General features: G+C 40.3%; 1 protein-coding gene across 4 annotated transcripts in view; it reads left to right on the forward strand.

The window, feature by feature from the left end:
* Positions 1-12,043, forward strand: part of SCN8A (sodium voltage-gated channel alpha subunit 8) — a 124,099-nt gene that overhangs the window by 58,282 nt on the left and 53,774 nt on the right. For 3 of the 4 annotated variants that reach the window (XM_075265871.1, XM_075265872.1, XM_075265873.1), the window contains exons 1-2: positions 6,975-7,092; positions 9,580-9,708. In XM_075265871.1, coding sequence (XP_075121972.1) covers positions 7,013-7,092; positions 9,580-9,708 — 209 coding nt within the window. In that variant the 5' untranslated portion in view covers positions 6,975-7,012. Of the gene's footprint in view, positions 1-4,633; positions 4,753-6,974; positions 7,093-9,579; positions 9,709-12,043 lie in introns of those variants that run through there. The other variant, XM_075265874.1, reaches the window with a different exon arrangement.

The raw sequence follows: 12,043 nt of genomic DNA on the forward strand, positions 1-12,043 counted from the left end.
ATGGAAACTGTGTCCACAATCGCCCTGTAGTTCTGAAGGTTGCTTGTCTGCAGGTACTCTTGATGGGGTTGAGATCAGGGCTCTGTCACCTGTTGTACGACTACTTGTTCTTTGCTCTACAGATTGTGTTCATGACTTTGGCCAAGTATTTGGGTTCACTATCTTGTTGCTAAAGGTTAAGATTCATTATGACTTAAACTCTATAATGCTAAGAATATTTTTCATATTTTACAACGTTTGAAGTTGCCAATAAAATGTTGGAGATACCAGAGAAAACAGAATTGCCACCTTTTATCATCATGACTTGGGAAACTAAACCACCCACAAGCCCTTATCTACGAGGGTTACGTGTCCCAAATTTCCCTGTTATAAAGCCATCCATGCCCTCAATAAAAATAAGGAAGCTTGAGGCTAAGGCCCCACTAGGCGTTGCACAGCAAGGAAGTGCTGCAGGATAAATCGCGCCGACAACGCAACATGGTTCTTTCTGCAATGCTTTAGACCGAAAGTTTGTAGAGGTTTCCTCCGCGGACTTTCTGTTTCAATTATACCTATGGGGAAACTGCTGGCATCTCAGTAGGTATAATAATTGACATGCTGCGATTTCCAAAACCGCATCGGTTTTGGAAATCACGGCATGTCTGCAGCACGGTTTTTACTGTGAAGTAGGCATAGGATTCTCTAGAATCACATCCACTTTGCTTTGACTGTAAAATGCCGCGATTTTTACCATGGTGTTTCTGCCGTGGGCAAATTGTGGCATTTACGCCACGTGGGGCCTCGACCTTATACTGATCAGGCCTTGGTACTTTTCACGCTGGCGCAGTTCTTCACTAAAGCCAAAGGCTTCAGTATGCCTGCCCTGTGCCTACACCTTTTGCGCAGTGAAGTTCATCCTCACCTTCAGTGAAGACCTGCGCAGGCTGGTTCTCTTTAAGACTGGCGTGAGGCTCACTTGAATTATTTAGACGCTCTGGCCTCTTAATAAATCCAGAATAGAAATCTACGCCTGCCAGTGGGTATGCCTTAAATGCCTTATGTTAAGCGTACCCCTTTAACATGGTATACTACAGTTTTTCACCATTACCCAAATGCTAAACTGAGACGTTCATATATGACCCTCGTGATTTTCTCTGTAGTCCGTAGGTTTAGAATAATGGCAACTTTTTTGTTGTATCCATAGGGAATTCTTCTTGCAGGAAAGCTTGCAGTCTTGTTGAGTTTTTAAAGCAATGCATTTGAGATGTGTGCATTAGGGACATGCTGAAGTCTCTTTCCTCTGCACGTGTTATCATGTCAGCAAAAAATATTATCGATTTTGCTTTCTGCTTTGCTGACTTTTCCTTTAAGCCTTACAGGAAGCAGAGATGCACAGTTTGCAGTTTAGGACTTTTTCAAATCAGAGAGAGGAAGAAATGCAAATATATTAAGTATATAAAATAAATATACTGCATATATATATATATAATTTATTTACATAGATTTATAATATTTAAAGTGACGTATAATCTATACCAATATTTTAGAAAGATCTTGGAATTTACTTTTCGTGAACAAAAATTCTGAGATTCTTCTCTCTTTCACATTGCCACAATTTTAGAGAAATTATAAAAAATAAAAAAAGCGTCCAGTCTGTTGATTGAAAATCTTACTAAATCTGTCATCATGTTGGTTTTTGTTATTAAAAGGGTATTATCATCAGCAGGATCATATTTAATGTTGTTCCTTAAGCTAACAGTAGTGTTTTACCCAATACATTACTTTATCTATCTTGCTCCATTTTTCAGATTCAGCTGAATATGTTTCCTCCGTGTTTGCAGCTCATTGGTTAAGTTTTAGACCACTTCAGCTATCTAGCTTTGGTTGAGTTGGTGTCCCTGGTACTCTTCACCGTGATTTTCTGCTAATGGAGCTGTTTGTCAGCTCTGCAAAGTACACTTAACTGCTGGGCCCTGATAAGTACTAGAACAGAGCCTTGATCAGAGTCTGTGTTATCTCTGGATGGATATCAAGTGTACAGCTTAGTCTCAGGAGCAAGCTCATCTGAAGCTCTGTCTATCACACAGGCTAACCCTATGCAGGAAGTGGAGGGGAGAGGAGACAGGAGAAACTCTGAGATGAGAAACCCTGTTAAATGGGTAGAATAATGTTGATGCCATTTGACATACTTTTGTACATATATTTGTGTATAAATGAAAAGGAAAATTAATTTAAGAAAACACTAAATATGGAAAAGTGTATGCATGAAAAGTAATAAAATAATATCTCGGCCATTCCACCCTTAGTCACCCCACTTAATTTGGTCCTATGTTGTGTCAGCTATATTGCATAAGAATAAAACACAGCTTTTCATTAAAATGGAGCTGCAATGCAGAAAAAGAAAGGGGTCTTTGGAAAGTGTAGAAGGCGATATCAATTTTCTTGCTGACAGACTCACTTTAATGGCTTTGTCGAAGAGGTAGTGGCTAAAAAGGGAAAAAAAACTAAGCCATCTAAGGCTACATTCATGTTTGGGTGGAGTTTCCATCACAGTGTCTGTCAGAAATCACCGGTTGAAAAAATCCTGTAATCCTGACTGATTTCATCCGGCAATTTCATTTAAAAAATGGACACCCACTGGACGTCGTTATAGTCAATGGAATCCTTCGCAGACCAGAAGAATGTATTTCCTGGTGCAGGTATGAACGTGGCGTAATAGGTGTGAACATAGACTAAACAGTCTAAGGATTCACTACATTTATCAATCAGCCACTGTGATAAATCTGGCGCTCTCAAAACTGTTTGGCCAACTGTAGGTTTCTTAGTTCTAAGACTTAGTGTCTTAGACTAAAGTGTATGTTTCATTATTTATATCTATGTTATTTAGAATCTTCTGTTCATGCACTTATCTATGTTAAAAAGAAAACCCAAAATTCAGCATCAAATGCCCTGTCTAGCTCTCAACTTTGTGTGTAGCGTTTAACAGTTAAAGCTATAGATGATGAGCAAACGTTTATTTGTATATTTTAGGCCTCACGTCATTGATTTGAGATACAAGAAAATTACTAAAATATGAAATGTTGAATTTAATTGGTTGTTAGAATTCCCAGTGTCTCTTTGATAGCAGGGTCTCTACAGGCACTCCATTAAAAAACAAAGCCCCCCATCTTATAATAAGCTTGTTACAGTGTATTTGTATTGAATACAAGTTTTATTGTGAAGTTATTTGCTTTCTTCTGGAGCACTCCCCTCCTCTCTGCTCTTCTAATGCGCGCAGTCTGTTTAAATCGTAGGTCAAATTATCAATAGAGGGCTAAGAAAGTCGGATTGAAGCGCTAATAGACTTGCCTTGTGAGTTTTACCTCCTCTTTATAAAGGGAGAGAAGAGGTCATTGCTCTGGAGGGAGCACATAACCTTACAATAAAATTGCCAGTAATTATTCATTAACATTACGCTACACACAAGCTCATTTTCATACGTGGCGCTGGTAATTTGTTTTTGTAACTGGGGTTCTTTTTTAACTTTCACTGAAGCAGTAAAGCTGGCTATATGTATGATATATTGCCTGTTCAAATTGCAGCTCTTTGACCTCCAAATGAATATTTTTCGACAACATCTCCTGCCTGGACGATTGGCTAGATTTTTAGTTCATGTCTGTTTTAGTCTTTCCTATGAAATAATTCTGGATCATCTTTTCCTAGAACTCTGCATTGTGCTATTCCTTTCTTATTCTTCCTGGAATATATAAACAATATTGACTACCTGATGTTACGATTCCTCTCGTGAGGCCGAGGCCCCTTGCTGTGGAAAAGCAGCGTTTCGACTGCGGCGGAAATTCTGTGGCAAAAAACACTGCATTTTACAGTACCTGCAAACCACAATGTGTCTCCACCGTGGTCTTTTCTGCAGTGGTTTTTTGCAGCGATTTGCTGCGTGGGGCCTCAGCCTGAAGGGGCGACATCCACCACAATCTGATACTGTCCAATCTGTCCTATTAGTGAAAGACAGACAATAGTAGCTGGACTGCTTTACTGGTGTCTGGCCACTATGCAGTGTATCTGCTTCTGGATGTATTTAGGAAAACAGTGCCTGTGTACGCTGCCTATTAGGACAGCCCTCTTAACATCATGCATGACTGTTTCAATAAGCCTAATAACATGATGCAAGGTTGTTGCCAAACCAGTATATCCATTCCAAAAGGAACAGAATCCCATCTGTGGACAGCACTGTTTCGATCTGGTTGGATCTCATCAGCACAGTGTAGGGAAACTGGTTTGGCAGAGAGAGAGACTTTAGACCAGGGTCTGGGGATAATAACACTCCTTGAGGAGTAGGCACCTTTGCAGGCGTATGGAGACTTACAAAGCCATTTTCGCTCCACTGGGGGATTATGGGGAATATGCAAATCTGTTTCCCAGGATGTAATTAGGAAAACTTCTTCTTTCTGCTAAAGTTACTCATGGCTTTGGCTCAAAATACCATGGCAAAATCTTGCAACTCCCAAACTCCTTCTCTGCAATGTGGGGCCTTGGCCTTATATAGAATTTTCTCCTGTAATATTATATGAATTGGTGACCCTGTAGAATATTGTTAATAATTGTCTTATATTTCTTATGCAGCTTTCTAACTATTTTCTCTTTTTTTCCCCTACAGACCTTTATAGTACTAAACAAAGGAAAAACAATCTTCAGATTTAGTGCCACGCCTGCCTTGTATATTTTAAGTCCTTTTAACCCATTAAGGAAAGTAGCTATTAAAATTTTGATACATTCATATCCTTTTTCTGATTGATGATGTTAATGTATTGTTTTTCGTCTTGGACATGAACACGTTGCACCACAATGAGCTCCTAAACGGACAGAACGCTACTGTACTAGACTGACCTAAATCTGTCATGTTAGTACAGTAGTGATCAGGTTGTTCGTGAGCTCACTGCATCATAACTCACTATGATACAGTGTCTTCCATACACACGGCGGTGGTCAGTCCAGGGAATATGGCCCTCATATGGCCCATGATTCCAGCACGGACTACGGCCATGTGTAGGAAACCTAATACTGAACCACAACACAAAGCAGTATAAAGCAATGCCAGAATCTCTTTGGTGACCATTGTTTAAATGATATTGTTTCAGCCCTGCGTGTCCTTTGGGACATTTGCTTACAAAGCTAATGCATCTGTTCCATTAGTAAGAGTTGGAAATTCCGACCTTTTAATTTGTCACTTTTAGAGTAATTACATTTTTCATTACTTTAATATTACATTTTGGTTTGAGGTTGGAAATAATGTTCTCGCTCACATTGTGTGCTAGACGTCTTTTCTTGTTAATTAAGATTATCGTGGTTTTTTTTCTTTTCTGACATTCTGAGTGTTGTTTGGCTGAATTCACACCACAGTTTGCAGTGTATGTCTGCTGGAAGATGCTTTTGTTGTATATACTGTACCGATCTGTGCCTGAAATATGTTCGGTTGGGATATCTTTGTGCCAGAGCCTTAACCTTTAACAATGGGAACCAACTGTTGTATATCATACAGTTTTCTGTCTCGGAAGAACAGACCCTTAGCTATACAAAAGGTGTTTGCAGAATAATGTGTTGAATAATGTAATCAACCATCGTCATATCCTACTGTACTTTACAATCAGGAAAAGCAATGTATGTGAAAAATTCTCAACATCGTAATAAAAATAAAAAGTCTTGACCGAAATAAAACAAGCAACCCTGCCCATAATTGTTTCCATAATAATCCAATGCAGTGGCCTAGACAGTCAAATACTCTATAAGGCTAAGGCCCCACAGGACGTCCCGCAACAAAAAAGCGCTGTGGGAAAAACCGCGGCAGCAATGCATCGCAGTTCTTACCGCAGCGCTTTAGACAGAAAGTTTACAGGGTTTTCCTCCGTGGACTTTCTGGTACAGTTATACTTATGGGGAAACCACTGCCGTCTCCGTAGGTATAATTGACATGCTGCGATTTCCAAAACCGCGTCGGTTTTGGAAATCACAGCATGTCTGCACTGTGGTTTTTACCGCAAAGTGGGCATGAGATTGGCTAGAATCCCATCCATTTTAACCTTACTGTAAAACGCCACAATTTTTCCTGCTGCGTTTCCGTCCTGTGGGGCCCCGGCCTAAATGAGTTTTAGAAATAACCACTATTTTTGCCAACATAATTTCATTTTACTTTTAATTCACTGTTATTTCACAATAATTTTTGAAAATTAATAGTTCAGTAAATAAAATAAACTTTGTAAGATGGCGCTTTTACAATAAAATGCTTCTATTGCCTGTTATCAGCTCCTCTCCTTTCTGCTAAACTGCTCAATTCACTGCTCCGTCCTGAAGAACAGAATTTTTTGCTTATAGAAATCTACTATAAACATGCTAGAACACTTACAGTGCTTTGTCTGTGTTTGTTCCCCCTTCACTGGGCTTCACCTCCTATCCCCCCTCTTCTTTTTATGGGCTTCTATGCACCTTGATCTTTCTGTGAGTCTTCAATGTAGACAGATTGCTCAGTGAATTGAACAGTTTAGCAGACAGGAGAGGAGCTGATAACAGCAGATAGAAACACTTTCCACTGAAATGATATATTACAAAGTGTCTTGTATTCACCTGCGTTTATAATTTGCAAAATTCAAGTGAAATGACAAATACTCTTTAAATGGGTACGTCTATAACTAATGTTGAGAAATATGTATGACAAATGCTTACATTCAGTTTACTAATATGGTCTTACATAAAGTCATATGATGATTTGCATTACTATTGGGGTCCTCCATAGTAATACACTAACACAGGGAACTAGTACAAATGTAGTGGAAGAAACTGCTTTCTGCTGTTGGTGGATTATCATATATACACTTCATTTTCTTGACAGCAATCCACGGCTGTCGCACAAAGATTGTCCTGATGATATATGCTAGTTGTTGTAAAGCTGTAATATAAGACATGCGTGTAATTGTAATGAATGTTTTGTCATCTTTTCCTCTAATTTCTGCTTTTTCCTTGACCACATTCTACAGTATTTAGCATGATCATTATGTGCACTATTTTGACCAACTGCGTATTCATGACTTTTAGTAATCCCCCAGACTGGTCTAAACAAGTGGAGTAAGTATGCACACCCATTTTGTATGTATTATATAGATACATGGCCATAAATGCTTTTATCTGATAAGATGCATTTCATGGCTCCTTCACTTTTATAAAACCTAAGCCCGCGTTCACATCAGTGTTTGGATTCCGTCCGGGGGGTCTGCATGGGGACCCCCCCAAACGGAATAGCAAACGCAAGTGCAAGCGCTGGTGCAGTAAAAGCACATGGACCCCATAGACTATAATGGGGTGTGCGTGCTTGTCGCCAGATCTCCGCACAGAACATGCGGACAGGAAAGTAGTTCACCATTGTATGGGCAGCGTGCACACAGTGCTTGCAATTGCGTTTGTATTCCATTCAGGGGGTTCCCATGCGGACTCCCCCGCATGGAATCCAAATGCTGATGTGAACACGGCATTAGTTGAACATTTTTGTCTGTCTATGCAAGTCTATTATTGAGGGATTGTCTGGCCAAGAAAAAATATATAGAAAACACCCAAGTGATGCTATAAAATAGAGAAAGAAGTCATGTACCCACTGATGCCTTGCCGCTCTGGTCCTGACACTTCCCATCAACTTCCTACTTCCTCTCGACATGGATATGTCATTGCTGTGGCCAAACGTGGACTGTACAGGCCACCACAGTAGTGGTCAATGATCGGCTGCTGTGGTCCCATGTTTGTGGGATGTCAACACCAGAACTGGAAGTAGACACTGGCAAAGTACCTGACTTTAAGGGATTGTTTTGGGGTGGCCTCTTGCTATTTTATTATGTGCTCAGTTGTTTTATAGATGTTTTCTCCTGTCTGAACAACTTCTGCAATATGGGAGATCTGCTTATTGTTATTAATGGATAACTGTCTTTGGGGATTTTCCCACATCAAAATTTATGACTGGGATTTTACCCAGTTCTTTTTCCCCAGATTGGTTGGAATTGGAGGGATCTGAATGTTGTGGCAGTCAAGCATGTGTCTTGCTACTTCCTATGATGGAAACAGTAGGTCTCAGTAGTCGGCCACCTCCACCAATACCATAAACATTGAAAGGAAGAGCAGGGTACAAGCTTGACGGCCGCTCTCCTCCAATGAGACGACTCAAGACTTCTCTTCTAAAGATTGGTGGGGTTCCAGTCTGTGGATAAATGGTGATTGTAGGACAATCTCTTTAGTATCAGCTTGTCTATATTGGATGTATTTTGGTATATTTAATACAGTTCGAACTTGTGCTTTGTCTTTAAGGCTTGGTCTCCACACGGACATGAAGTCACACACAAATTAGATAAAATTTTCAGTAATGACTTCAGTTGGTTTCATGGGAAGGGGGGGGGCACTGTCGACCATAGCATTATGGACCCACTTTGCTACATAACCGGTTTAGCATTCTGATCCTGATATACAGCACCATAAAGACAAACAAAATGCAGTAAGGTAACAATTGTTAGGTGGATCAGGATGAACAGACAGATCCATCATCATGCACGAAGCTGAATGAACCGATATCAGGTGGATTAGGATGAGCAGACAAATGCAGGGTCAGGGACGAAGCCAAAGGTCAACACATGGGTAATATATTGCACAAAAGGTCCGCAGCACCTTGATCCGGTTAAAATATAACCTTTATTTCATGCTTAAAAGTCCATAATAGGAACGTGCTGACAAACAACAGAAAACATAGAAAAAACGCATAAAAAACGCCAACGCGTTTCGGAGCTTCTACTCCTTAGTCATGGCACATGGGTAACCTGTTTTCTCACAGCCACAATGCTGAGGGCAGAGCAGATTTAAGTAGGTGGAGACTGCCTGGGATTGGCTGGGAAAGCTCCTATCAAGTTGCAGGGAGTGGTGTTGGGGGTTCTCGCCCAGTTAAAGGCTAGGCCCAGGTGCACCATCAGCAGGAGGAATATGAAGCAGAGGTAACCTGGTGATAGAGAGATAGTACAACAGCGAGCGCAGACTGCAGTTACAATAACCATCACCCCTAAAACTATTACAGGAATTCTGACTATTTCACATATGTCCCGTTGGTTGTAAGCTTCCAACTTCTTCCCACAGAGAACAAGTGCCATTGTGTTTTTGCTGTGACTAGCACATGACTACATGTGGCTGTGTGGCCCAAGCCTAATAGCTAAGGCATAAGTCTTCCTATTTCACAGCCCACGTCTTGATGTGACCACACCAGTGTGGTATAGTACTAACTGTGGGGCTGCTATTACCATGACTAAGGCTACATGCACACATGAGGTCCGTGAGAAAATAGATGGAAGGGACATGGATGATTTCCTGGATCTCCTGAGTTTTGCTTCCAGACTCACGGATCCCAATATGGACTCCTGATTAACATATAGACGTGTATGGGGCCACAAGAAAAGAATGGGTCAGCATGCTAGCCATTAAAACCAGGAATAGCAGATTGACAAAGCACATGGTCTCGTGCATGTAGTCTTACACAAAGATGTACTAATATGTGGTAATATTCATGACATGTCTGCTTGTTCTTCTCAGGTACACTTTCACAGGAATTTATACATTTGAATCACTTGTGAAAATCATTGCAAGAGGTTTTTGTATAGACGGCTTTACTTTTTTGCGGGATCCATGGAACTGGTTAGATTTCAGCGTCATTATGATGGCGTAAGTTTCATTATTTCTTTCTACTTATTGTGTCATAGTTCAGTGTGTGACAGTCAGGCATAGGTAACCAATATACAATATAGAAAAGAAATATAGAAGTATAAAAAGAAACAAGCAGGACAGGTCAGTAGTGCAAAATCTGTTGGGCAGGTGATATATGTTTACATGTGTATAGATTGGTCTCAAATTGTATTTATATTACTGAAATTATTTCACAAATAGGCAGTCATACAAGGGCGTACATACCATAGAGGATGAGCTCTCCAACCAATGGCACAAGTGATGGCATAGTATTACTATAGCCAGGCACTGTGGTCTAAACCGTATCACTAAAGTAAAAGCTAAATTGTACAGCATTCTCAATAGTGTTTGTAAGTTTTACCTTTACGTGTGGCCCAGAATTATGTATTAGAAATAGACATGCCAATTCCTAGAGGTTGGAGACCCTGGTCATAGGGGCAGCACATAGAGATAATAAGGGTTTTCTGAAGCCCTGGTTGGTAAAAGCGTTTGTTCACACAGCAGAAATTTTCCTTGCTGAAAAATTCAGCTTCACAAATATTCTTCTTGTCCAAATTCAGTGTCAAATTCCACAACAGCCAGGCGGTATTTTCTGCCTCCCATTCACTTCAATGGGAGTTATCAGGCAGAATCTGCCTGAAGATCGAGATAAAATCAGACAAAGGACAGATCAACATTAGAGATGAGCGAACACTGTTCGGATCAGCCAATCCGAACAGCACGCACCCATAGAAATGAATGGAAGCACCTGTGACGTTGACCTTGCCGGTGGCCGGCCAGCGTCACAGGTGCTTCCATTCATTCCTATGGGTGCGTGCTGTTTGGATTGGCTGATCCGAACAGTGTTCGCTCATCTCTAATCAACATCTGACTCCTATTGAAATCAATGGTGACTGCGTTCATGCGGAATTTGGAACTGATTTTGAGGCAGAATCATATCCTAAAGAGGTCCCTTCCCCAAAGGGCTGAGTCCAGAGAAGAGAGAATAAATCCAAGGGTCATCTAAAGGAGATTGAGAGCAAGCAAATAGAGGTTACTCCTGTCCAAGCCTAGATGTTTGTAGGGTCATATAGGGGTACTATTCCAATCTTGGCGTGTAAGGGCCCTTCTGTGAAAATGTGTGCAGTCATTAATACATTTTTACAGATATTACGGTCCTACTGTCAGGTAGGCCGTCTGTGTGTGTTTGTTTCAGTCTAGGACCACACACCTGACAGTAGAGACGCTAAATAGCGTATTAAAATAACACCCCTAGTTGCTGAGTAAGTGACACGAGTCAGCTAGTGTATAATACCTCTCACTTGTGTACAAAAAATGAGGAGGGACCGTAGCAAAGATCAGTATGCAGCCATAATCATGGTGTAAGGGTGTGCCACCTCTTGGGCCCGTTGCCTATTTCGTGACTTCTAATAATGCCGTTCTCTGGATAGGGAGCCCTCTACACTTTCTTGTCACCAAATAGGACCAGCCAGGGATAAACCTTTCCTCTTTAATGTCCCCATCACAGCTTTATGCTCTACCTTCATGATATGTACTCCCTTTTTACCAATGATCACTTGATATATAAAAATGTACAATGATTTATGGCCTAAATATGTAACGAAGCTGCATTGTCTCCATTATATTGTAATAGAAATTATTAAATGACAATACAAACATTCTTTGGCAGAATTGTAATTTCTATTGTTCGGCTCCGTAATTGTAGCAGAACAAAGGAAATATTTGTTAGCGCTTTATATGTCCTATGACAAACACCAATGGTACCTGAAAGACCTAATTGACTATAATGGGGTCCATTGGGTTTCTGTCATATTGCTGCGCTATTTTGCCTGGCATTTTGGAAGAACCTACATGGAGACCAATAACTGAACTCCAATGCAGATGTGAACACAGCCTTAGTATTTATTCACTCTAATGTTTGTGGTGTAGCAATCCATATTATGTGTTTCTGCTACAGATTTAACATGTATATTTATAGGTGAAATCATTGATGGCTAAATATTTTGTCATTGACATTAAATGATGACAGATGTAAAAAATGGAAAGGGGGAAAAGCTATTTTTTTTTCTACAGGAGACCAAGTTTTATTCTTACCGCCAAAACGTGTAGTTCATGACGGTAAAATTATAACATATGTTAGACCCTGGTTTTTATCTTTCCAGGAATGTTTGCTGGTAGGTATGTCCTGCCTTAGGATAATATACATAACACACAGGAGACTATAGGAAACCTTTCATTTTATGTTTTACTTTACATTTTAATTTTTAGGGAAAGAGATTGCAAGTATTCCAGGTCAGGAGCTGGACATAATTTA

This window comes from Leptodactylus fuscus, chromosome 2 (assembly GCF_031893055.1).
Source record: "Leptodactylus fuscus isolate aLepFus1 chromosome 2, aLepFus1.hap2, whole genome shotgun sequence".
Taxonomy (NCBI): Eukaryota; Metazoa; Chordata; class Amphibia; order Anura; family Leptodactylidae; genus Leptodactylus; species Leptodactylus fuscus.